Source organism: Poromitra crassiceps (genome assembly GCF_964638095.1).
Source record: "Poromitra crassiceps genome assembly, chromosome: 4".
NCBI lineage: Eukaryota > Metazoa > Chordata > Actinopteri > Beryciformes > Melamphaidae > Poromitra > Poromitra crassiceps.
In genome coordinates, this window is record NC_139626.1 from 22,255,343 (window position 1) to 22,281,671 (window position 26,329).

At 43.1% G+C, this 26,329-nt stretch overlaps 2 protein-coding genes and 1 long non-coding RNA gene across 3 annotated transcripts in view; 2 read left to right on the forward strand and 1 right to left on the reverse strand.

Annotated features, from left to right (window-relative positions):
• Positions 1-17,544, forward strand: part of sncgb (synuclein, gamma b (breast cancer-specific protein 1)) — a gene marked incomplete at both ends in the record, with an annotated part of 23,843 nt that extends 6,299 nt beyond the window's left edge. Inside the window, 5 exons of the mRNA XM_083635822.1 lie at positions 130-171; positions 328-446; positions 8,674-8,691; positions 11,650-11,688; positions 17,470-17,544. Of these exons, the coding sequence (XP_083491948.1) occupies positions 130-171; positions 328-446; positions 8,674-8,691; positions 11,650-11,688; positions 17,470-17,544 (293 nt within the window). The remainder of the gene's footprint in view (positions 1-129; positions 172-327; positions 447-8,673; positions 8,692-11,649; positions 11,689-17,469) is intronic.
• Positions 17,545-18,786: 1,242 nt separating this feature from the next.
• LOC310776051 lies at positions 18,787-21,056 on the forward strand. Its single transcript, XR_014552689.1, has 3 exons — positions 18,787-18,929; positions 19,859-19,921; positions 20,830-21,056. It is a non-coding gene; the product is annotated as an uncharacterized lncRNA (long non-coding RNA).
• Positions 21,057-22,560: 1,504 nt separating this feature from the next.
• The window catches only part of LOC310775674 (glutamate dehydrogenase, mitochondrial-like), a gene marked incomplete at its 5' end in the record, with an annotated part of 34,726 nt that continues 30,957 nt past the window's right edge, over positions 22,561-26,329 (reverse strand). The window contains 5 exons of the mRNA XM_083635823.1: positions 22,561-23,449; positions 24,293-24,355; positions 25,181-25,272; positions 25,839-25,962; positions 26,100-26,180. Of these exons, the coding sequence (XP_083491949.1) occupies positions 23,330-23,449; positions 24,293-24,355; positions 25,181-25,272; positions 25,839-25,962; positions 26,100-26,180 (480 nt within the window). The 3' untranslated portion in view covers positions 22,561-23,329. The remainder of the gene's footprint in view (positions 23,450-24,292; positions 24,356-25,180; positions 25,273-25,838; positions 25,963-26,099; positions 26,181-26,329) is intronic.

Here is a 26,329-nt window from a genome sequence, read left to right on the forward strand (position 1 = left end):
CTCACTGACCTAATCACATCCTCCTTACCTCAGTCTTTATGAATGTGACTGTGAAACCTCACTGACCTTATCACATCCTCATTACCCCAGTCTGTATTTATGTGATTGTGATTTCCCTCTCTTTCTCAGGCAATAAGACAAAGGAGGGAGTCGCATCAGGAGTAGGAGCAGGTAAGACAAACTCCATCCGTGTGTGTGTGTGTGTGTGTGTGTGTGTGTGTGTGTGTGTGTGTGTGTGTGTGTGTGTGTGTGTGTGTGTGTGTGTGTGTGTGTGTGTGTGCGTGCGTGCGTGGTCTTGCTGCTTACCCTTATCCTCTGTGCCCCCAGTGGGAATCAGGACCAACGAGCAGGCCAACATTGTTGGCGACACAGTGGTTGCCGGGGCCAATGACGTGTCACAGGCAGGCATGGAGGGGGTCGAGAACGTCGCCGCATCGACCAACCAGGTCAGTCGCCATGGCAGCATTGGATCATACTTACGCATATGTATACTTACACTAAGACAAATTCCTCATACTGTAATCTTGCATATTGTGGCAAAAGTGATTCTGATTCTGATCTGATTCTGATCGTTGGTTTCCACAGTTTTCACTGGTTTCACACCAGTAGTGATTAGCGATGGGGATCGAGACCTGGTATCGATTGGTATCGATCACTGATTTCTCAAAACCCAAAAATCAATAAGTTGTGAGCTTATCGATACTGCTATTGAGACTAGGGGGTCCCTTGAGAGATGAGAGTCATGTCATTTACCTCAAATCACTGGTACACAAACATCCATCGATCAAACAGCGAGACTTTATTTGGACAATTTGCCTACATGAAAACATAATCTTTGGGGGGAAAATATTGAGACTTTGTTAGTTGTAGCTTGAAAGAGAGACAATATTGATAAGTGGGAAGATATTTCTGCAGCTCTTTGCAACAGGAGCCACAGTCACGCCCCCTAGTGGTGATGCAATGAGCATAGGGATAATAAGATTCAGCCAAAACCACTGACCAAAATAACATGGACGAAGCCATCCATAATTTTTCCGACTCACGTTTGGGAGCAAAGTGTTGTCTGACGGCATGAGACGGGGGGTTTCCCAAAGCCGCAGCTCCGCCTGCTATTGGTCCATGATCGGCAAGCTGCATAATCACTGGACAGGCAACCTGTCAATTACCCCCTTTTCTATCATCTATTTTACTCTCTAAACATGCAAGTTATATAAAAATTCACTCCCCTACATTTGTTATGAAAAATTGGAATTAGCTATATAGGCTAAAACCGTGTTTGTGTCCAATCTGTAAACATGCTTAATCACTGTTCAAAGTAGGGCATTTTAACATGGGGGTGAACGGGATGACATCACTTCCGGGTCCTGCCTCAAGTGGCCATTCGAGGAACTACAGCTTTCAGGATTACTTCCGTGGCTTCCTTTGAAAACCCCAGAGCTAGCCCACTTGCCACACAACATGCAGTTTTAAATGCTCCATGATGGCAAGCATCCACCCTGCTGAAGTGAATGTCCCCGGAAACAGCTCTGGGATGTGAAGCAAGTTTGGTGCAGTGGCCACGCTCTGTATTGCAGGTCACGTGACGCCATGGGGCCCAAAAAGATTTTCCTGACACACACATAATGGGAAAGAAGTAGCTGTAAAACTCTCGGGGGGAAGGGGGCGGGGGGGATTTCTGGGTATCACTCGAAATCAAAAACGACTATTTGAATGATCAAATTTTAAATTATTGGGCCAATCTTTTTTCTTTAGAAGCCACCAAGAACCGTTTTCTGGAGCTCCCTCTCTCTCCATGGTTCTGGCCAATGTAACATTCATGAATCATGTTGGATAGGCGGGGCACAGAAAAACACTACTGCGCAGACTTATGGGCCCAGGTAGCAGTCCAAAGTATTTCAGCACAGCGCTGGGTGAGCAACGTTCATTGAAATGAACGGGCCGCCATCTTTGAATGCCTCATCCATAGATCCATGATCCCCACTAGTAACCCTCACCTCTGACGATCATGTGGAGGTGGAAAACAAAAATAATTTCAAAACAGGACCAGCAAATAGAATGACCAAAACTCATATACAACAAGAACACTTGGAGTGGTGAGACCAAGGAGCCACCCAAATCACAACAATATTCAGATGCTCAACACCGGAGTGTATTTCAGCTCTATCTGCTCTGAAAATGGCAGACAGTCAGAGGGACGCGATATTTTTTTCCCATGATGGCGAAGGCTAGGCGAAGGCATGACCCGCCCCTCTCTGCCTCTGATTGGCTGACTGTACTCGGCTGCTCCCACCTTCTTTCCAGTAGAGCCAGAAGTATCTCAAACGTGAGCAGCAGGTGCAAAACAATCATTAAATCAACAAGCATGAGATACTTCATTATATGGAATGTTACAATTGCAAACCCTATATCTGAGTTATTTAGGCCTACTTAGCCTATTGCACAGACGTGTAATTTTTTCTTGTCATTCCAAATTTAATCACATTGTTGCTCTGATTAAGTAGAAGTACAGTTATTTGTGTAAAGAAAAGACTGGTAAAGCAGAAGTACTGATTCAACTTAATTACTCAAGTAAAAGGAAAAAAGTACAGCCTCTGAAATGTACTCAAGTATAAAAGTAAAAGGTTTTCTGTGCAAGGCGAATAGAAACTCGCGTCATATTAATATAATTCAAATACTATTCAACTTAAAAGGTCCCTTCAAAACATATTTTAAGATGCATAAAGACTTTACTTTAATCTTCTAGTCTTAATCGCTTTGACCCACTAGCTCAGAGAGTTGGATTGCTGTCTAGCAATTTGGAGCTTGTGGGTTTGAGCCTCAGTGACTTTTGAGGTTGTGGGTTCGATCCTCAGTCAGTTTTGAATGTCGACAGCCAGAGTAAAGAGTAATTTAAAGCCCTGAGAAAACCTCTTTCAATCAGTCTGACTTGGTGGCACAGACAGTAGGCTTGCTGCCCGGCAATGTTGAGACCTCAGCCACTTTTGCGGTCGTGGGTTCGAGCCTCAGTCAGTTTTGAATGGTGACAGGCAAAGGGAAGAGACAAGAGCGCCTGGAGAAGAGCTCTGAGCGTGAAAGGCAGCTGGTGGTGTGAAGGAATAATACACACAGAGGCACCGAGCCAGAGGTTGTGGGTTCGATTCCCGCCCCACTGCCCCTACCAAGAGCTGAGTGGGGGGGCTGTTCTCCCCCCTGACCTCTGCAGAGACATGAGCTGAGGTTTATGAGACAGAAGACCACAGAGAGCTGAATTTTTGCTGACATCAGATTTTATTTTTCTTCCCTTCTAATCTAATCCTTGCTCCCGCTAGGCTTCAAAATAACTCTGTGCCACCAAGTCAGACTGATTGAATGAGGTTTTCTCAGGGCTTTAAATTACTCTTTCCTCTGGCTGTCGACATTCAAAACTGATTGAGGATCGAACCCACAACCTCAAAAGTCACTGAGGCTCAAACCCACAAGCGCCAAACTGCTAGACAGCAATCCAACTCTCTGAGCTAGTGGGTCATAGTGATTAAGACTAGAAGATTAAAATATAGTCTTTATGCATCTTAAAATATGTTTTGAAGGGACCTTTCAAGTTGAATAGTATTTGACTTATATTAATATGATGTGAGTTTCTATTCGCCTTGCACAGAAAACCTTTTACTTTTATACTTGAGTACATTTCAGAGCCTGTACTTTTTTCCTTTTACTTGAGTAATTAAGTTGAATCAGTACTTCTGCTTTACCAGTCTTTTTTTTACACAAATAACTGTACTTCTACTTAATCAGAGCAACAATGTGATTAAATTTGGAATGACAAGAAAAAATTACACATCTGTGCTATAGGCTAAGTAGGCCTAAATAACTCAGATATAGGGTTTGCAATTGTAACGTTCCATATAATGAAGTATCTCATGCTTGTTGATTTAATTATTGTTTTGCACCTGCTGCTCACGTTTGAGATACTTCTGGCTCGCCTGGAAAGAAGGTGGGAGCAGCCGAGTACAATCAGCCAATCAGAGGCAGAGAGGGGCGGGTCATACCACCACCACCACCCAAGCTGACCGTCCTGATTGTACCTGAAGGAAGCCTCACTTTCATGTGATCGAGACACATAGAGAGACAGTGAGAGAGAGTGAGACTAAGAGAGTTCGGCCAAAATCCCGCTGTAAAAAGTTTGACCTGTCTGGTTTTTAAAATGTTACATTTCAGCTGTCAATCAATATAAAGCTGGGGTGTGTGTGTGGGGGGGGGAAGGGGGTTCCAGTAGACTATTGTGACACCTTGCGCTAAAGCCTAAAGAGTAAATGTGGAGTGACACCAGAGGTTTAGCGCAGGTTTAAGCAACCACCAGCACCACCACCCATGCTGACCGTCCTGATTGTACCTGAAGGAAGCCTCACTTTCATGTGATCGAGAGACATAGAGAGACAGTGAGAGAGAGCGAGACTAAGAGAGTTCGGCCAAAATCCCGCTGCAAAAAGTTTGACCTGTCTGGTTTTTAAAATGTTACATTTCAGCTGTCAATCAACATAAAGCTGGTCTGTGTGTGTGTGTGTGTGTGTGTGTGTGTGTGTGTGTGTGTGTGTGTGTGTGTGTGTGTGTGTGTGTGTGTGTGTGTGTGTGTAGGGGGGGCGGGGTTCCAGTAGACTATTGTGACACCTTGCCCTAAAGCCTAAAGAGTAAATGTGGAGTGGCACCAGAGTCTTAGCACAGGTTTAAGCAACCACCACCACCACCACCACCACCACCACCCAAGCTGACCGTCCTGATTGTACCTGAAGGAAGCCTCACTTTCATGTGATCGAGAGACATAGAGACAGTGAGAGAGAGCGAAGCTAAGAGAGCGAGGCCAAAATCCCGCTGCAAAAAGTTTGACCTGTCTTGTTTTTAAAATGTTACATTTCAGCTGTCAATCAACATAAAGCTGGTGTGTGTGTGTGTGTGTGTGTGTGTGGGGGGGGGGGGGGGGGGGGGGGGTTCCAGTAGACTATTGTGACACCTTGAGTAAATGTGGAGTGACACCAGAGGTTTAGCGCAGGTTTAAGCAACCACCAGCACCACCACCCATGCTGACCGTCCTGATTGTACCTGAAGGAAGCCTCACTTTCATGTGATCGAGACACATAGAGAGACAGTGAGAGAGAGCGAGACTAAGAGAGTTCGGCCAAAATCCCGCTGCAAAAAGTTTGACCTGTCTTGTTTTTAAAATGTTACATTTCAGCTGTCAATCAATATAAAGCTGGTGTGTGTGTGTGTGTGTGTGTGTGTGTGTGGGGGGGGGGGGTTCCAGCCTAAAGAGTAAATGTGGAGTTTTAGCACAGGTTCACCCCCCTGACCTCTGCAGAGACATGAGCTGAGGGTTATGAGACAGAAAACCACAGAGAGCGGAAATTTAACTGCCATCGGAAGTACGTTTTATGTTTTCCAGGTGTCTCCCTGGCTGCCGCAAGGCGTAAAAAAAACATTTCGAAAAACTGCTCTAGACTCAGTATATGACATGTCGGGATCTCTTTGCAGTCTGTCCACAGTGTCCATTTCTGTGGATCTGTAGGAGGCGCTGTGTCGCTCTGTGTATCTGCCTGTAGGAGGCGCTACGCTGGTGATGTTAAAGACAGGGCAGTGCTGTAATATGTCTCCTCCATCGGGAATCGAACCAACAGTCTACCTGTCAGACAGAGACAGTGACACAGCTGCTCAGCCGACTGAGCTATGAGCTGTTAGGAGTTGAACTTCTGATTTCTACACACTGTATTCACACTGACAATAACACAGCATAAAGAGTGAGACAGGTTAGATTTGTACCAGTGAGTTGAGCTAGAGTCAGGGATTGACTAGTCTCCTTCATCAGCTTATTTCTATCAGTGTTCAAACTACTGGTGATGATAAAGAAGGATCACTGCTGCAGCTTATAATGTGACTGCTTTTTAAGAAATTGCCAGAGGCTGGGATTGAACCAACAACCTTTGCATATCACACAACATTCACATGTTTATCTGAGTGAGCTATAATCCACTTGCTCTTTAACTCTTATCATATTTAGTCAACCTCATCCTGATTTTATTTAGTCAAGTTTTCGTCGACTAAGTGTCTAAGTATTTTCATCTCATCTTAGTCAAATAAAACCGTAACTATTCATTAGAATTTCCAAACTTATTGTAAAGATATATTAATCTGTTATTCTGGAATTGTTTCTCATTGAGTGCCAAGGACGAGTATGTTCGTCAATTCGTTTAGTAACGTAGAGTGCCAAGGACGAGTATGTTCGTCAATTGCGTTTTTTGACGGTGGGACGTGTGTCACGTGGATCAAAGCCAGATCCATCTCCTGTGAAAGTATGGTGGATGTTGAATGTGTAAAAGCTATTTTAGGGACCCATTAGGTGGCGACAGTGCTGTCCAGATTAGAGAAAGGCGAGGAAAAAAGAGAGAAGAAGTCATGGGGAAACGGAAATCGCATCGATATGCATGAAGCATAACGTTAGCTGTGCCTGTGAACAGCAGTCAATCTGCTGCCACAATAGACCCTTCTCATGGGGGCCATTTTGTGTCGAGAAGCCAGGGTTTCCAACTTCCATGATTGGAATTTGGAAACCCTCATTAGTGTTTTGCTTGCACCTGTGTTTACCCTGGCTTCTCGACACAAAATGGCCCCCGTGAGAAGGGTCTATTGAGCCCCTCTGTCTCCGCTGCGATAGCCCCTCCATATGATTTAGTTGCCGACACCAGCGTCTTTCTGAAAAGTTACATTATTCTCAGCTGGGAGCCGGCGACAGGCTGTGAAAAAGCGGGGTGCAGCGCACTTTTCAGTGCAGAGCAAACGCAGAGCAAACGCAGCAGAGCCCCAGAGACACTCCCACGGAGGAGGAGGAGGGGGGTGGGGCACGCAGGGCACTACAGCATACAACCATTGACAGTAAACACAGACCCAGACAGCAGGCTCGATGCACAGAGACAGGCAAACAAGCTAGAATATCTGATGCCCACCAGCAGTAAATCAAGACCAGCAAGAAGGTGTAGGGTCTGCGCACGCAGGGGCCAGCGCTGCTGGTTGCAGCTAAAAAATATTATTTGGCCAAACAAAATTCCTTTGTTTTCACTGTTTTATTGAAGGAAATTATTTTTGGGGTGTCATTACATCAGAAAATATTAGCTTCAGAGTCAATGATGTGCTTGAAATGCTTCCTTTCACAAAAGGCTGAATATCTCAGATTCTAAATTGAAACGTGTGTTTTTGCTGAAATCAACCTATCTTCTCCGGCTGATAACTAAAGAACGGAAAATGATATCAATAAACTTTACATAGTAATATCACACAATATTCTGTGGGCCTCGAGAAATCACTGAAAACGCTCTGAAACTCTGGCACTGGGAGCGTCCGTTCTCCAAAAGTGGCTGGCACTCAATGAGTTAAGGTTTGAATGTGCAATACAGACACAGATGTTTAACTTCTTCTTCTTCTCTTCTGATTGGATCTCTTCCCAATTCATCCCTCTCTAACATTTTTAGTCTAGTTTTCACCAGTGAAAATAGGTAGTGGACTAACATTTGTCCTCATAGTTTTCGTCTACGCAATCAACACTGCTATGGATGCATGTCTCCACCTAGTGGTGCACTCCTTTTCCAAACTCACACACACTTTTCCATTGACACTGTTTTTATATAACCCTTGATCAATTCTCATTAATCTTTTATCTTTTCTTTTTTATTTGTCTGTAGGCTACATACGTGCACTGCCAAGAGCATTATAAACCAGAGACCAGACTATATCAAAAACATAAACACACAGTGGCGTCTTTCCTGCATGCTAGCAAGCGAAACTGCTGTCTGTCTGACCACAGACTGTAGAAAGAGACGCAGGATAGCCAAACGGATGTGATTGGATGAACGTTTGCGGCTAGGCCGATCACAGGCAGAGAGGGTCCCTCCAGCTTTCGCCATCATCCGGAAAAAAATATCGTCAGAGGGACATAGCTGTGACGAGACCAGCAAGTTTAAAGGTTACAGTCTGACATAGGTAGTGTGCTAATGTTAAATGGCGTAGTTTGGGCAGCAGGGTCTGTGGTCACCCACTAGAGGGAGCTATTTCCCCATATAAAACACACATGGGGGGGAAACATTTCACTTTCCCTCTTTCTTCCCTTGAATAAGTTATACATGTATAGTACACTAAATTGATCCACAAAACTTTGGTATTTATACTCGTATTTATAAAGATATATGTTCATACATTTATCGAAACATCGATAGACTTCCCCATTGCAAGCATAACCCAATTATTACGTATTTGCACTGTATTTGTAACTATATTTTTGCTGTTTTTAACCAGGGTTCAAATTATACTGTATTTTAGCACTTGGGCAATGGCTGATGTTTAATTTAATTTGGTGGCACACACAAACAATTTCATATTGACATCCCTTGTTTGGCCTTCTTACAGCCTAATTTGAACCCTGTTGTCAGACCTCTTTGTGCAGTTATGTTAGATGTCTTACATCTAACGTTGGTGTTGTGTTTGGTGCACTGCTTTCTATTATAGTTCCAAATGTTCTGTGTTGTTTTAGTATTGTGTTTCTGTGTGTGACTGTGCAATGCTGTGTTGTTCTGTTCTGTGCTGTGCTGTGTTGCTGTTATTTTTTGCTAATCTGTACTTGTTTATGTTGTTTGTCTCTCCTCTGTGTTGCCCTGGTAGGAGGAGCCTGTATACGAGGTGCCTATTGGACAGGACAGTATGGGGTCATAGGTTATAGGTTATCATGTGTGCGGGCGGGTGGTGGTCAAGGAGCGATAAAGAGGGGACACCCTGCATGCATACTACCTATTCACTGTAAGAAGAAGACCATGTAGTTCAATAAATACTTAAGTTCACTTGCTGCCTTAAAAATGTGAGTAAACGTACCTCAAGAGTATCAAGTTTAAACAACAAACGATCATTATTTAGACCATGGCTGACCAATTTGGGGGCCGTGGTTGTTTTGGCCCACCACGGATTTGACCAAAAATAAAAAATAAAAGAATACGGCTGATATTACTGTCTTTCAGGGGCTGTGGCGGGCTCATTTTTAAAGATGGCGTGATCTTATACCATAAAACTATAAGACCTAATAGCTAGCTTGTCGGGAAGGCGGCTAAATAACACTCCAAGTTAGGCAAAATTTTGGTGAGGGAAAAAATGTCATGCTAGCCCATGGCCCTCTATCCAGATTAATTTTTGGCCCTTTATAGGAAAGAATTTGGGCACCTGCAATATAATGATCGTTTGTTGTTTAAATTGTTTGTTGTTTAATTAGTAAGACAACATAATGTTGTTGTCTAACTAATGATAATTTCTTGTTTAGAGTGATAATAGAGAAGATTTCAGTTTTGTTCTCTTGGGTGACACCTATGGGTGATGAGTGGTAATTGCAGGTGAGATCCAAACCAAACTGTTATTATGTGACATTATTCAGTTTGTTCAGCCATAGTAACCACCCGTAATGGTAGCAGAGACCGGAAAATAATAGCTTGTTATCCTACTTCACACAAGAGTTGTCAGGAATCTACAGTAACCTACAGAGTGAGTCTATTGTGTTAGCTCTGCCCACCCTGTGTCACCACAGACACCATTCATAAATGCTGCAATACTGAAAATGCAAAGGCTTCCATCAATGGGCCATAGGCTCAATCACCATTGTTTTAACGCACTATCAGATAGATAGTGACTTAACAGATATTTATTTAGATGAAAATCTTCCGTATTATCACTTTAAACTTGATCCTCTCACATTTGTAAGGCAGCAATTGAACTTAAGTTTTTAAGTTGAACCACATGATTATTTTTTTTACAGTGATAGAGAAAGGCAAACACCAGATTAAGTGAGCGTCAAGACGGGAAAGGAGAAATTCAAGCCACTTATTAAAAATCTATGCCGTCGTGCACTATAAGGGGGTTTGGATAAGAGTTTCCGTCAAATTAGATGGACAACAGTAGCACAACCCATAGATTAGTATATCCCAGAGCCATTCAGTGAGTTAATGTGAGTTCTTACTCTGAATACTGCAGGCACTTTCCTCTGACCCCTCAGATGCTCACTCACTTGTGTGGCTTTCGAGTACGTAGACTAAATACTCAAACTCTCCCCAGGTCCATTTCTAACCATACTACTGTCTATACTGTCTATATACTTAGACTAAATACTCGAACTCTCCCCAGGTCCATTTCTAACCATACTACTGTCTATACTGTCTATATACTTAGACTAAATACTCGAACTCTCCCCAGGTCCATTTCTAACCATACTACTGTCTATACTGTCTATATACTTAGACTAAATACTCAAACTCTCCCCAGGTCCATTTCTAACCATACTACTGTCTAGCTTAAGCGAAATGACAAGCTCTCAGCCACATCTCTAGCACAATAGAAAAGCTATTTAATATTCTCATGGCATGCACTGAAATAGCTTTGCTTCTACGCAACGTTCAGCCAGAGGGCTTTGCACACAGAGTAGGTGTAGGTAATAATTGATTGAACATGCTGTATAACCCTCAAACACTCAAGACCTCCTGCAAAGCCACAAGCACAACTTACCATAACTAGCCTGGGTAAACCCAGCCCCCAGTGACCTGCTCTCAGACAGACCCTGCTCACTAGTCACAAGATTCTGCGAGGGTCTGCGCCTCGTCCCAGAAATCGATCTGAATGAGCCGCATTCCAGACTGTAGTGACTAGTGAGCAGGTCTGAGAGCAGGTCTGAGAGCAGGTCACGTGGGGGCTGGGTTTACCCAGGCTACCATAACAGGCCGTTTGAACCCTAGTGCATGGTGTTTGTAGCCTTATACACTTATCAGTGCGGGAAGGAGGGGTTGGAGCAGGTGGAAGGTGGCCTTGATGCTTGAGAACCCCCGTCCCCCATCCTCCTATCACCTCATCCTGTCATCTTAGCTCTGACATATTTTTTCATAATTCAAAAAGTCAAAACGTAACATGGAATTAGCTCTGACATCATCACCTCATCCTGTCATCTCAGCTCTGACATCGTCACCTCATCCTGTCATCTCAACGTCACCTCAGCTCTGAAATCATCACCTTCTTCTTCTGTGGTGTTTTATGGCAGTTGGCATCCTTTATGTTGCATTACCGCCTCCTTCTGGATTTATCCATCCATGGTTTCCTATACATCCTGTCCTCATCATCATCATCATCATCATCATCATCACCTCATTCTGTCATCTCAGCTCTGTCTCATCTCATCCTATCATCTCAGGTCTGATATCACTGTCATCTCAGCTCTGACATCGTCACTTCTTCTTCTTCTTCTTCTGTGGTGTTTTATGGCAGTTGGCATCCTTTATGTTGCATTACCACTTCCTTCTGAATTCATCCATCCACTCGTTCCTCCTCCTGACATCATCACTTCATCCTGTCATCTCAGGTCTGACATCGTCACCTCATCCTGTCATCTCAGCTCTGACATCACCTCCTCCTGTCATCTCAGCTCTGACATCATCACCTCATCCTGTCATCTCAGCTCTGACATCATCACCTCATCCTGTCATCTCAGCTCTGACATCATCACCTCCTCCTGTCATCTCAGCTCTGACACCACCTCATCCTGTCATCTCAGCTCTGACATCACCTCCATCTCCTCATCTCTAATGTCTCCTCTCTCTGTCTCTGTTCCTACAGGGAGAATATGGAGGAATGGAGCAGGGAGGAGAAGGACAGGTGAGGAAACGACTAGAGAGCCAACCCAGTCTCACAAAACATTGTGACAGTAACATTGTTACACACCCCAAAACAAAACATTGTGACAGTAACATTGTGACTGCGGCCCCGGGAGCGAGTTGAGCTGCAGCTCCAGTGACTTGCCTCTGGCCCCGGTACCGGTGCATGGACACTATACACGATCTGATTGGCAACACAAAAAAAAGCATGCTGGGATACCTGGCGACACTGACCAGGCTTGCGTTGCGTCGAGAGGACAAATTCAAAATTCAAATGGAAAGACATGAATTAACTTTTTTCTTTGTTTTCTTTCCTTCCTTCCTACCAGGGGTATTAGTCGCTGTCGGGACCTCTCCTCCCATCCTCTCCAGTTGTCCCTCGCTCCCCCTCGCCTTGATGTACCAGACTCCAGATGTTCGACATATTTTTTGTGACTTTATGGGAACCAAATCAACTCAAACAGACTCTTCCAGATTGCCCCCTCCGACTCCCCACCCCTCTTACCTACCCAACCCCCACCCCCTTGCCGCGTCACCCCCTGATGCCCCCCTTTACCCAAACCTGACCCCTCACCGCCCACAAAACGCCCTGTTTTTCTGCAGCCTGTAGCTTTTCTTCCACCGCCCGTCTTCCCTCACCCGATCCCTGTGTTAGTGTTGTCGTGTTGTTGTCACCCCATACCTACCCCCTATAGGGAGACCTGCTCACACGCAGACACACACACACACACACAAACAAACACAAAACCAGAGACACAATACGCAATACTCTAGCACCCACCATGAGCGACACACACATGCACGCACACGCGCGCGCGCGTACACACACACACACACACACACACACACATACACACACACATACACACACACACACACACACACACACACACACACACACACACACACACACACGGGGCAGATGAGTGACAATTGTAGTCATTGTTTAGAGGAATTTTGTTTATTCAAGTATCTGGGTGTGTGAATAAATACAAGAGTGAAATGGAACTCCCTGTGTGACTAGGACAGGATATACTGTAGGAAGGTGTATGCAACTTTGTGTGCGTGTGCGTGTGTGTGCGTGTGCGTGTGTGTGTGCGTGTGCGCGCGTGCATGTGTGTTTGTTTTGTGTGTGCATGTTAGCTTCTACGTGGTGTGTGCGTGTGCATGCATAAAGCGCTCACGTGTCAAATAAGGCCGTCGCTTCAGCTTCTGCAGGGACTGATGCGATGGGGAGAGATGATGAGCATTCTGTGTAGTGTGTGTGATAGTTAGCTCCAGTAGACTGCATGAACAGACCCGTAGAGCAGGGAGGGGTCAGCAACCTATGGCACGGGTGCCAACTCTGGCACACGAAGGGTTAACCATTGGCATGACAGTGCACAGTAGCACTAAGTGCACAATTGAGATTTTTTTGCAGAATTGTTGAAGTGACCAGTCAAATGACCTACTTCATAAAGCAGATGAACACATTCATCTGCTTTCTGCTGCCATGGAAGGAAACCAATCAGAGGCAGAGAGTGGCTCACTACCGTAAATATCCCAAATAAAATGCCAGCGCGGACGACAGAGAAGGACCGTGCTGTGTCTCTTGTATAGTGCTTCCATTTCAATGTCCTGATTTTGGAAGGAATGAGGTTAAATTTTGATGTGCGACTCATTAATCTTGGTGCGGCACACTGATTGACAAGCAAAATTTAAAATGGCACTTCATATCAAAAAGGTTGCCTACCCCTGCCGTAGAGTGACTTGTAGTACAGTACATGTATGTTGTAACCGTAGAGTAGCGGCCGTCCTATATAGCTTTGTATTGGCTTAGCGTGTGTTTTGTCTCGACATCTAGGGTTATTATCGTCAGCCAGAAAGCAATGCATTGCATGCGAGAGGCTACGAGGGCAGAGGTTCCACGAGATGTTTCTTCAATCTTAAAAGCAGAAGCAATACGGCACATGCTGCACAGCTCTAGCTCGGCAGTGTGAGGTGGGTTTCTGGCCTGGGTTTCATCCAGGTTTAGAGTCGTGAGAAGTGAGAGGATGAACGACGGTGTGAGAAACAAGGCCGATGATAATCCGGTCCCTCATTGTGTTGCTTCACTTGTGATACTGTAGGCTGACTTGCTTTTTAGTCTTTGTGAAACTGGTTTGCATGCGTAGAGAGAAACAAGCAATATGGACGCTCACTCTCTCAGTTATTCAGATGTCTATGGTGAGTCCTGGAATATGTAGTTTTTAATGGTACGCTTCATTTCACACTGGTCCAACTCTGAACCTTGGCTGTTCTGAAGCTCCCATCCATCAACTGTCTGCGCCAATCAGAGGATTCTGTTATCCTGTCACTCACTGTGCCCCGCTCCTCACTGCTTGCTTTAATTCTATAGCTCGTCTGCATCTGAGTGTGTGTGCGCGTGTGCACGGCGCACGCACATGTGTGTGTGTGTGTGTGTGTGTGTGTGTGTGTGCGCATGTGTGTGTGTGCGTGTGTGCGTGTGCGTGTGCGTGTGCGTGTGTGTGTGTGTGTGTGTGTGTGTGCGAGTGTGTGTGTGTGTGTGTGTGTGTGTGTGTGTGTGTGTGTGTAACATAGAACAGGTCTAGCCAGCAAAGTGTGTGTGTTTGTGTCTGGGACAGGTCTGTGTGTTTTTACTTTGAGGCCAATAGAAACTGATGACTGCATGTTGCCTTATCAAGCAATCTGACATTCACACGAACACGCATGCACACACACACGTACACATTCACACTAACACACACATAAACAACACACAAATATCACTTCACTCACCTACACGAACACTAAATCAGACACAATCACACACCATGTTTAAGTTGGCATCAAAGCAGACTCGCTGATTTTATAAAAAGTACCAGTGAAATTAAAATGGTTTTGCTGAAATCCAACTGCTGTGTCAAGAGTTGATTTATTCAGTTGTATTATTAGACTACTACTATTATTATTATTATTATTATTATTATTATTATTATTATTGTTATTATTTTATTAGACCTTTGGGGGGGAGTTAGGTGTTCAAGTAGCACAGGGAGAAAGAAACTCTGCTGCACAAAGTCAAATAAATGAATTCATCCCATACAGATGTCCCAGTTGCCACCACTGATTTACCTATAGTATTAAGTAGAAGTACAGCTACTTGTACAAAATAATTATTTCTTACATCATTATTTGTCTGTCATGCATTTAAACTAAAGTAACTAGCCCGTTTTGAAAATGTAAGGAGTAGAAAGTACAGATATTTGTGTTAAATTGTAGGGAGTAAAAGTACAAAGTTGTCAGAAAAATAAATACTCAGTAAAGTACAGATACCTGAAAATCCTACTTAAGTACAGTAATGAAGTATTTGTACTTAGTTTACTTCCCATCTCTGGACTCAACGCAACCTAACGAGGAGCTGACAGCAGCTCAGTATCAAGATGTAACTTGCGTTACTTGACATAGTAACGGGTATAATATTACTGAAATCCTATTGGTAATAAGTTACGTTACTGCTAAAAGCAACATGTTACCTGTAATATATTAATTTTGTAATGCATTACCCCCAACACTGATTACCACAGTGTGGTGCCCCTGGGTGACTGTGTTGCAGCCGCTGCGACCACACTTGAAGTGTCACTTTACATGTAAAAAAGTGACATTTACTCTGGCAATAAAGAGCACAGATTTACATAAATGTATTGCTAAAGCAGGGCCACCATCAGCTTTCCCCGTGCCCAGTACAAGATGACCTTCCCAAGCCCACGCCGCCCCCCGCCTTCAACAGTGACATTTTGGGGGGGCTTTGTATTATAGATGGCGCAGCCTTGATGGAGATTTTGTTAATCTGACACTGCACAAAAGGTAAAAATGGATCTGCCAATCTTCATTGTTGGGAGGGTTACTTTTCAAATGTATTACACTACAGAATGCTGAATATATGCCTTAAAATGCATTCCATTAGAATACTCAAGTTAAGTAACCTAGTATTCCGAAAACTTTGACTACTTTGGGAATACTTCAAAATAGTCTTGCTGAGCCAATTTGTCTGGGTCACACTGAATGTAGTTAACACAGATATAGCAGCAGGGTTGAGGGGAGGCAGGTACACTGCGTGCGCACAACTTGTGTGCTTCAAATGAATTTTAGAGCAAATAAAACAAAACAAACAAAAGTATTCCCTTCAGGTATTCACACACACGCACGCACGCACGCACGCACGCACACGCGCACACGCACACGCACACACACACACACACACACACACACACACACACACACACACACACACACACACACACACACACACACAATTTGCATTCATTATATTGGAAAATAATTCCTGTTTTGTGTTTTTATGCTGAAAATGATGAAAAACGTATCTATGATGAGGACTGAAGTTGTAAAAGATCTAGCACAAAAAATAACTTCTTATTAGAGGGGGAAAATACTCACACTTACTGTATATTGTTAGGGGACAAAAATGTCCAAAAATCTAAATGTGTCGGCAGCCCTGGCTAAAGTACAGGCTCAACACACAGAAAAATGTAAGAGCCAATGTCTATACATTATATATATATATATATATATATATATATATACATATATAAAAATTTACATCATCACACTATCTTATTATACTAACAGCATTATACTACTATACATTATTATACAGCATTAAACTGCTGTGTGTAATTACATAACCCTGCCAGGTAGCATTTTACCATTCTCATGCCACCTTACTCCTCACACAAAAGGCCAGACTCTGATCGGTGCAAAAGTCAGGTTGTTAAACTGAGGCTGGTGCTAGCGGGCACAATGAGGAGGGGCCACACCAGGGCGGAGCACGTAGCCAACACCCCATAGAAACTGTCAAACAAACACACCCACACTCAAAGTGAAAGGGTGTTAACTTGTCCCACACAAGAAGATGTTATGTACTATGAATACATACATGCCTTGTCTCTTTGTATCTGCTGACAGCATGGATGTTCTCAGTGTGACTCACATTGTCCTACAAAACGTTAAGATGCCACTGCTGGTATTTCCTGTTTCAACCTATACCCACAGTGAAATAAAGTCCAAAGGAGGCTACATCAAGAATATGCTCTGTTACAGTTACTTATGCTCTGTTACAGTTACTTGTGTTCTGTTACAGTTTATGCTCTGTTACAGTGGTAGACAGATCAATAAGCGTGTTTTACCGCAACGTGGCAGTAATTCTGTGTAACGTTACAATGTAGTATCAAAGTGGGACACCAGAGGGCAGTAAATCTATGTTACAGTTACTTATGCTCAGTGTTAAGAGTTACTTGTCCTCTGTTACATTTACTTGTGCTCTGTTACAGTTATACGTACATGTACAGTTACTTGTGCTCTGTTAGAGTTACAGTACTTAATATGCTCTGTTACAGTTACTTTCCAAACTCTCACCTTCCAGTGGCCTGTGGGAACAGACATACCCTTCAGGGAAAAGTTACTGATAATTTTAGTAAATCCACATTAGCTCATCACTTAACCAATTTTCTTAACGCAAATTTACAATAACCTATTTAGAATAACTGTCTGTTTTAGTGGCTTTGAATCGAGTCCACATGTACCTGAGAGAAAATTGGGAAATGTCCTACATATTTACCTTATAAAATTATAACTCAATACAAAAGTGGATGATACATGGTCAGACCCTAACAATAATTTTTATAACTTGTATTTAGCTGAATATGGGACCTTTAAGTATAAGAATTAATGTGCTTCGTATCCTCTAAAATAACAATCTCTGCCCCCCTCTATTCTACTTTAGAATACATTCTCTGACATGTCTTTGATATTTGCGAAGCCTCCACCATGCTGCTATCACTGCCATGAGGAAGTGTGAGCATCCTATCTCTCTTAAATAGGCTCATAGTTTCCATTCCAGCATTCAGAAGCTCTTCGTTGTGTTGCTGTTCACGGTGTGGGGCATTGGGGGGCAATAGCAGCTGTCTTTGTGAATCTGACACATCTCCTGATCCGCATTATTTGCACTGTTTTTTAGTTTTTGCTCTACGGCTCCCTCTACAGCTCCCCAGTTTCTGTTCTCTCTATACAAGAACAGCAAAGACGCTGTGTGTTACTCTGCCCTTTTGTGGCACAATTAAGTCTTATGTCTTCCATCCCATACAGGTGGTTTCTGAATTGGTTGTTCTTCTTCTCAATCTATACTTTTTCTTATTTATTGTTTGCTTGTTTCTTTTCTCGTGTTTTTTTCTTTTTTTTGGTCCGGATTATTATTGATATTGGTTTAATTTCTTAGGTAGAGATCCATGTATAGGATAGTATATAGACCCATTCAGGGGAAGTAGTAGTTTACCCACATTGTTTCACCGCATTCATTTATACAGATCTGAAAGAGGTGGGTAAACTGTGTTTACCCTCCACTACGTCCTTGGACCCAATCTGGTTTTCTGTCTGTCTCTACCGGCACAATCTTCTGTTGTTTTCCTTTGTCTGTACTCTGATTTTAATTATGTGCAAAAACAAACAAACAAACAATCAATCATTTCCAGGGGTTTAACAGGTGCAACATCAACCCCAATCCTTTAGTGGATTCTGCTCAAAGTGTTAAAAACAGCAGTGCTAGTGTTGAATCTCCCACACGTCTTCAAATTTGCTGTGAGTCAAAGCTTTTGTAAATAATACCTGTAGCTATGCTGCTGAGAACAAGAATAACCAGCTGTTTCAGGGGCGGCAAAATGGTGGAATTGCTGTTAGGTTGAAGAGGGGAAGTATGTTATACTGTATCTATATGTATATGTATATGTATATGTATATGAGGTGTGCCTGAGCATACATTTAGAGAGAAGTGTGTGTGTGTGTGTGTGTGTGTGTGTGTGTGTGTGTGTGTGTGTGTGTGTGTGTGTGTGAGAGAGATTGTGTGTGTGAGAGATTGTGTGTGTGTGTGTGTGTGTGTGTGTGTGTGTGTGTGTGTGTGTGTGTGTGTGTGTGTGTGTGTGTGTGTGTGTGTGTGTGTGCGCGTGTGCGCGCCCGCGTGTGTGCGTGCGTATTGGCCTCCCAAAGGGTTGATCTATACAGATGGGGTGTGTGTGGTGGTGGTGGGGCTGGCCTCTGCCACCTATATCATTCCTCCCACAAACACACCCTCACATTTTCTCACAACCCCTGCTACACATTCTCACCTCAGCAAGGTATCAACAGAGGAGCAAATGGATAACATTGGAGGTCTTATCGGGAAAGGAGCTAACAGCGCTATCGAGCAGATGGGTGAGATATTCACAATTCTCTGCTTTGTTAAAGTGAATATATACACAGTAGATACTTACAGTAATGTTAAGTCTTTATACATCACTCCTATCTCCTTTATACAGTACATTTCAAATACATGAATGACCTGTATACTATAGCCTATATGACTACTACTGTATTATGATATAATATGATGACATAAACTAACTATAAATGAATTGGAGAAAATGCTGTTGAGTTTCAGAGGCAATAAACTGATCAGTGATCACTAATCCAAGGTGCACTATTGGACTGATTGAACTGGAGGTGCATATACACACTTTTGGACAGACTTTAACCTTCTTAATACATTTTTCTTGAGGAGGGTTTATACTGTATTGCCAGCCTTATTTTATATATACACATATATATATATATATATATATATATATATATATATATATATATATATATATATATATATATATATATATATATATATATATATATATATATATATATATATATATATATATATATATATATATATATGTATATGTATATATATATATATATATATATATATATATATATATGTGTATATATAAAATAAGGCTGGCAATACAGTATAAACCCTCCTCAAGACAAATGGACTGATTGAACTGGAGGTGCATATACACACTTTTGGACAGACTTTAACCTTCTTAATACATTTTTCTTGAGGAGGGTTTATACTGTATTGCCAGCCTTATTTTATATATACACATATATATATATATATATATATATATATATATATATATATATATATATATATATATATATATATATATATATATATATATATATATATATATATATATATATATATATATATACACATAATAGTTGATATACAGTATTCACCACTATTGCACACAGTGCAATCTGCCTGAATGGGTATGTGACGATGGGTTTGTGTCTCCCAGCTGATGCAGCAAAGGAGCAGATAAACAAGGTGGTGGGCGGAGAAAAGAAGGAAGAGGATAAAGGTGATCTTTTTATTTCATCATCTCAATTTTCCCATTTAATTGGTGAGGAACATTTTACCGCCCTTCAACATGACGCTTTCCCATCTAAATTCATAGCATGGATTATAGTAAATAAGATTGCTGTATGCTATTCTTAGCTGTGACTAGCAGCTCCATAACTCACTCTTGGTCAGTCGCTTGGTTGGTCCACAAAAAGTTAATCACCCTTTCGCCCAAGGAGGCTGAAATTGGGCATGGAGGTCAAGTGTGTGTGTGTGTGCGTGCGTGTGTGTGTGTGTGTGTGTGTGTGTGTTTATGTTCATGCCAATTGGCTAAAAGGGGGGCCAAATTTCAAAATGCAGGATGGCAGGGGCAGTAGGCTGAAATTTGCCATGCGGTCAAGTGTAGTCTGGAGCCGTTTCCATCGCTTCGGGACTTGGAGGCGTGACCAATGCGCAATGGCAAGAACCAGAATCTGGTTACCGGATACGTGTGTGCCAGAAAAATCTTCTGTGTAGCTAACGTTAGAGCTAGAGCCTGAAAACACTCTTCTCCTCAGGAAGAGCCTGGTAATACGAGGTTAGGTCAAGTGTGTGAAGGTGTGTGTTGTGTTCATGCCAATTGGCTAAAGGGGAGGGGGGGGGGGGGTTGAAATGCAGGGTGGCAGAGGCAGAGTAAGGTGGGCTGCCCCTGCCATCCTGCATTTTAGAGATTTGGTTGCATGCTAGCTATTCACGCTTGTTTTTTTCTTATGTTTCTGTTGTTGTTTTTACAAAAAGCATAAACTTTTCTGATACATGTATGATAGCTTTATTAGCAGATGTGTTCATTCACTTCATTATGTTGACCACTGACTCGAGTTGATAGTGTAGGCCTATTTTTCATTTCTCGCCGTGTGTGTGTGTGTGTGTGTGTGTGTTTCCTCTCAGGCATCGTTGATGGGCTCACTGACAAATTGCAGACAGCTGCGACTGAAGCGGTAGCTGGCCAAGCATTAGACCAGGTCACAAAGTTGTTCAGTTCCTGAATGTCATCTTTCATCTCTCCACAAAGCCCTGAATGGAAGTGTTCACGTTGTACAGTAAAACACACCTGTGTCATGTTGTATGATGATGTATGAAAATAAACCATGAAACCATGCAGTTTTCCTGTTGAATAGCCATACAGTGTTGAATTATTTTGTTGACATTTTATGGTTTTCTAAATAAACAAATAAACAAACAAATTAAATTAAATAAGGCAAGATTCTGTCTTATCCACGCTCACTCACCCCACCGGGCAGATCTCTCCATGCTGTGTAGAGTGAGCAGGCGGGGGAAAGAGAGTGGACAGCGGAAGTCAGGCACGTGCTGGTCCAGAGAGGAGGGATGTGGAAGAGCTGGCCTCGGATGTGGTTTCGGTTAGTGTTTAGAGGCCAGGGTCACGCTGCAGGCAGATGCGTCGCATCAGCACCGCTGATGATGATGTGATGGCTTAGCACTGCAAACAAACAAATGAAGAATGCATGCTTCTCCAATTACACCCTCCCAGCACCCGACGCCCATGGACATCGCTTTTTGGGCTAAATCTGGTCAGTCCGTCGTGGCCATGATTTAGCCCAAAAATTATGTCGTTGAAATGTTGGCTATGTTTTTAGTTAGTCTCTTTTCGTCCTAATTTAGCGGTCCATCTTGGGCTAAATTAGGATGGAAAGAGACTGACTGATTAGCCAACATTTACCCCAAAAATGTTTTTTGCCATTTTTGATATGTTTCGTCTGATTCTTTTGGTCCTAACTTAGCCCAATGGCACATTATTATTAATATATTGCTTAATCAAAAAAGCAGTCCCCGGGTAGTTCCTGATTTTTTTTTACACATTTTCTCAAGCTCAAATCATATGATTGATATATGAAGAAATTAAATATCTGTGACCAAAATCATAAAAACGTGAGGACAAAATATCAATCTATCATAATCATAATGTATTGGACTATCTATCACAAACTATCAACAATCTAAGGAGGACAGTTAGCTACGCTACATGTAGCCTACAACACTCTCCCACAAAAGCATCACCTATGTCATAGGTCCTAATGAATATGTGATGCAAGGCGGTCTGAGCGAGCGCTGGAAACCATTTCATCAACTTACTGGAGGGTCTCTGGCGCCCTCCTGTGGCTGTTGGCAGATATTGTCAGATAATGGTGGTCAATGGTTATGAGGAAAATAAAGCTAATAAATTGTTTTCATGATTTTGTTTACAAATATATATGGCTCAGAAAAAAATGTTTTCCAAATTGCATAAGGGTATGACTGGAAAGCTGAGACTCTTGTGGATTCAAATTAGCCCAATTCATGTGTGAATACATGGTGAATACACACACCAGACACCACCCCCCAGCACTGAATGGTTTTGTCACCGTTACAGCGCCTATGTGATGTTATTGTGAGATTAAACCACGATTCATCAATCTTCATATTGAATAGCCAGACGCTGTTGAATCACTTTGACATTTTATTGGTTTTCAACAACAAAAAAGGCAATACACATTTTTTTTGCCGCCAAAGTAATCTCCATATAAGGACTTGGATGGTTAGAAGGATAAAATTAAAGCTGGCAGGCACAGTGACCATCTCCTCCTCCCTTCTCTTGGTCAGGGGAGGAATCGGGGAGAGGCTGCTTTGGGTGGAGACCGGGAGGAGGCGAAGGGGTACATGTGTTGCAGCTAAAACCTTGAATCTAAAGGAACTATTGGATAAAAAAACCTTGTTGGGGATCCTAAACCCTGGCAACTTTAATACTAATCCTAAGCCTTAGCCTTGCCTGGCCTTCATATGTGACAAAAACTCAAGAGCAACATATTTATATTATTCTCTTTTACTGATGCTAAATCTATATCCCTTTCAATTAAAGTCAACTGAAGTGGGTGTCTCCTTTTTCGAGCGGGCTCTATCTGAGATAAGGCATCTGAAGTGCTGTCAACTGAAACAACCGTATCATGGAGGGTCATAAATACATCCAGGATCACAAAAGGGGGCTCCCAACATGGCTGCCCTACAGCACCAGCAGGAACGTTAATTTGGGAAGGACAGGCTCTTTCAATCTCTCTCACGATGTAGCTGACGGTTGGCCTTTTCCAATGAGATCTCAGAAAAACACAAAAACAAGGACGGACTGATATTCAAACAGCGACACTGATATGTTGGCAGCAAAAATATCACAGGACATAGGACACATACCAGCATAGCCGCAGAATGTCTCAGAGTGTGTGTGTGTGTGTGTGTGTGTGTGTGTCTTAAAAGAGAGAAAGAGTGGTGGGCTTCTCTAATGTAAACACTTATATGTTCTGAAGGCTGTTTTGGAAACGACGATAAGAAAGCAGAAGTGTGATCACTAGCAGGAGGGTGGGGTAGAGCGTGCGGGGGAACGTGGGCTGTGATTGGCCGTTTATGTGAAGGTGAGCCCCGCCTCGTTGTAGACTTTGAAGACCTTCTCGATGGCGTTGACGTAGGCGGCCGTCCGCAGGTCCAGGCCCAGGTTGTACTTGCTGGCTGTGCGCATGATTTGCTGCAAAGCAGAAGAGAATGCAAACAACAGTCAATCTTGAAAAACAGTTGGCCTAAAAGTCCTAAAAGAGAAGTTGCAGGTCTCTCAGAATAAACTAATTAGGGTAGCTTTGGGGTTAGCCTCGAGTTGGGAAAAAGCACTTTCAGCAGATGGACTGGCTCCCTCTGGATACCAGGGCAGTACAACTGCAGCTCAGCACGGCCCATAACATCTCTGTAACAACAGGGCCCCCAAGTATCTCAATAATCATTTTCAGAGGAGTGGGGACACTCATGCTCACCAGCATTGCTGATCTGTGCTTGTCTAGGTTCAAAACTAATATGGGCAAATGTTCGTTTAGGTTTGTTGGAGCTGCTAACTGGAATATGTTACCGCTCCCGATTAAGAATACTAGCAGGGCTCTGACCAGGGTGGGAATTTCATCATTTTAGGGGCAAGGCCATTTTGCTTTCGGCGTCAATTTGTTTTAGGGCACAAGGCCACATGCCAGGTCACAAAGGCCATTGCTCTATTGACATCATGAAGAGCAATTGTTCTGAAATGTGTGTTGAAATTAGCCAATGACACATCCTTTGCATCGAGCAGGCTACATTAAACTGAGACCATTGACACTTTTAAAGCAACTGACAGTAGCAGGCTGGTAGCAGGGCACTGCTGCCAAGGTGGCCTTAAGGATCTCAGGGCATCACGGCCAGAGGGAGGGGCAATGGAGGCCATGGCCTCCATGTAATTCCCACCTTGGCTGTGACACACACAACATCATTATTGAGTCTGGAGTCTGTGTGACTACGAGTCCTCCGCCTCAGATTCACTGACTCACTAAAACAAGTGTGCCTCACTCACCCGGGCAGATCTCTCCATGGTGTAGGCCAACCCAGAGTGGACAATGTCCTTCTCAGACGCTCCCTGCAGAGAACAAAAAGATACCATAATTGCAAACAGAGCACCACTTCGCTGTTTATAGAGAATGCAGAAGTGTAATGTGTAGTGGAGTGCAGTGTGTGTGTGTGTGTGTGTGTGTGTGTGTGTGTGTGTGTGTGTGTGTGTGTGTGTGTCAGACTGTTTTTGTTACTAATAGGCCTTTTTCACCGGAGCCATTTTGTGTCTAAAAGGCACGGTAAACACAGGTGCAACAAAACTATTAATGAGGGCCCAAGCCCTGGAACACATAAATGGATGGACACTTGATTTAATCTTTCTGACACTTGTATGGTCTTCTGTTGGAAAATTCATCCATTTAATTAAGTTATCCTTTATTTATCACCATGGGGAAATTCATCCTCTGCATTTGACCCATCCTGTACTAGGAACCTTCCTAGAACTAGGAGCAGTGGGCAGCTGCAGTGCAGCGCCCGGGAACAAACTCCAGTTATTTTGCCATTGCCTTGGTCAGGGGCACTGACAGGAGTATTACGTAACCCTAACATACATGTATTTTGGTGACAATTTGGTTAAATTCATCCATTTGATAGCACACGTAGGTGAAACCAAATCCAAAGAATTATATAAAACACCATACTGTATGACAAAAACTTGCGGTATATGTGGGTGTATGTGTGAGAGTGAGAGTGAGTGAGTGAGTGAGTGAGTGAGTGAGTGTGTGTGTGTGTGTGTGTGTGTGTGTGTGTGTGTGTGTGTGTGTGTGTGTGTGTGTGTGTGTGTGTGTGTGTGTGTGTGTGTGTGTGTGTGTGTGTGTGTGTGTGTGTGTGTGTGTGTGTGTGTGTGACTCACAGCAACTCTGGCCTGGAAGTCAGCGGTGGGGACGATAGGGATGGGTCCTCCCTCCTTGCCAAACTTCCTTTCCATGCTTTCCTGCACAGACACTGGAAGACAAAATAGGTTGTTAGGGTACGAACCCAGGCTATCTACCACACCAAGGATGTCCTGCGCATCGCCTGGAAGCTCGCTTAATGCCTAGAAGAGTAGAAATCAAATGTTTAGAAAAAAAAGTTAATTACTTTAAATTACTCAATTGAATGCTTAAATACTGAGTATATAACCAATGCTTGCTAAGATTAATCAAAGTATATCCTGGCATAAACACCAGTAGTCATATACGCAATGTGTGGAGATTACGAAAAAATTGAGGAGAAAGAAGAACAAGACATCTTCCACAATCTCAGGACCAGCCGGAATACGGGATAATAAAATAACTAGAGCACAGGTAAGGGATAGTTTAACAGCCTTTAGATTAATCCTCCATGTGTAAGTGGAAAGATGTATTGACACAACCATTGTCCCGGAACATACTCTATCCACGGTCTAGGGATGTGGAGCACCTTAGATCACTTCACAGGGATAAACCCCCATTTTAGACTATAGGCAATTAATTCCTACAACCCTGAGGGGAACTGAAGGGGCCTGGAGCCCACACTTTCATATCACTCACTGAGTAGGTGGTAGTTTGAGTCCCTCTCATATTTGAAGGTCAGTCGTCCGTAGCTGACGTGGTTCAGGTTCTTCAGCCACTCAAAGTACGACACCGTCACACCGCCAGCGTTCAGATACATGTCCTGCATGGACCAACACACACTCACACATCTGCTGGTTTGGAATGTGTGTGTGTGTGTGTGTGTGTGTGTGTGTGTGTGTGTGTGTGTGTGTGTGTGTGTGTGTGTGTGTGTGTGTGTGTGTGTGCACGTGTTCTTACAGGAATAACCATGACATTGTTGTCGAGGAAGATCTTGTCAGCGTCTGGGGTGGTGGGACCATTGGCACCTTCGGCAATGATCTGAAACAGACAAAACACAAACACACCCTCTGCGTGACCATGACTAGATCAACAGAATAAATATAACAGTCAACCACTTTGAAAAAAGGAGGTACCCAATCCTAGCTGTCATGGATTCAGATAAAGAGCTTGTGAGGGAGAGGGTCTAC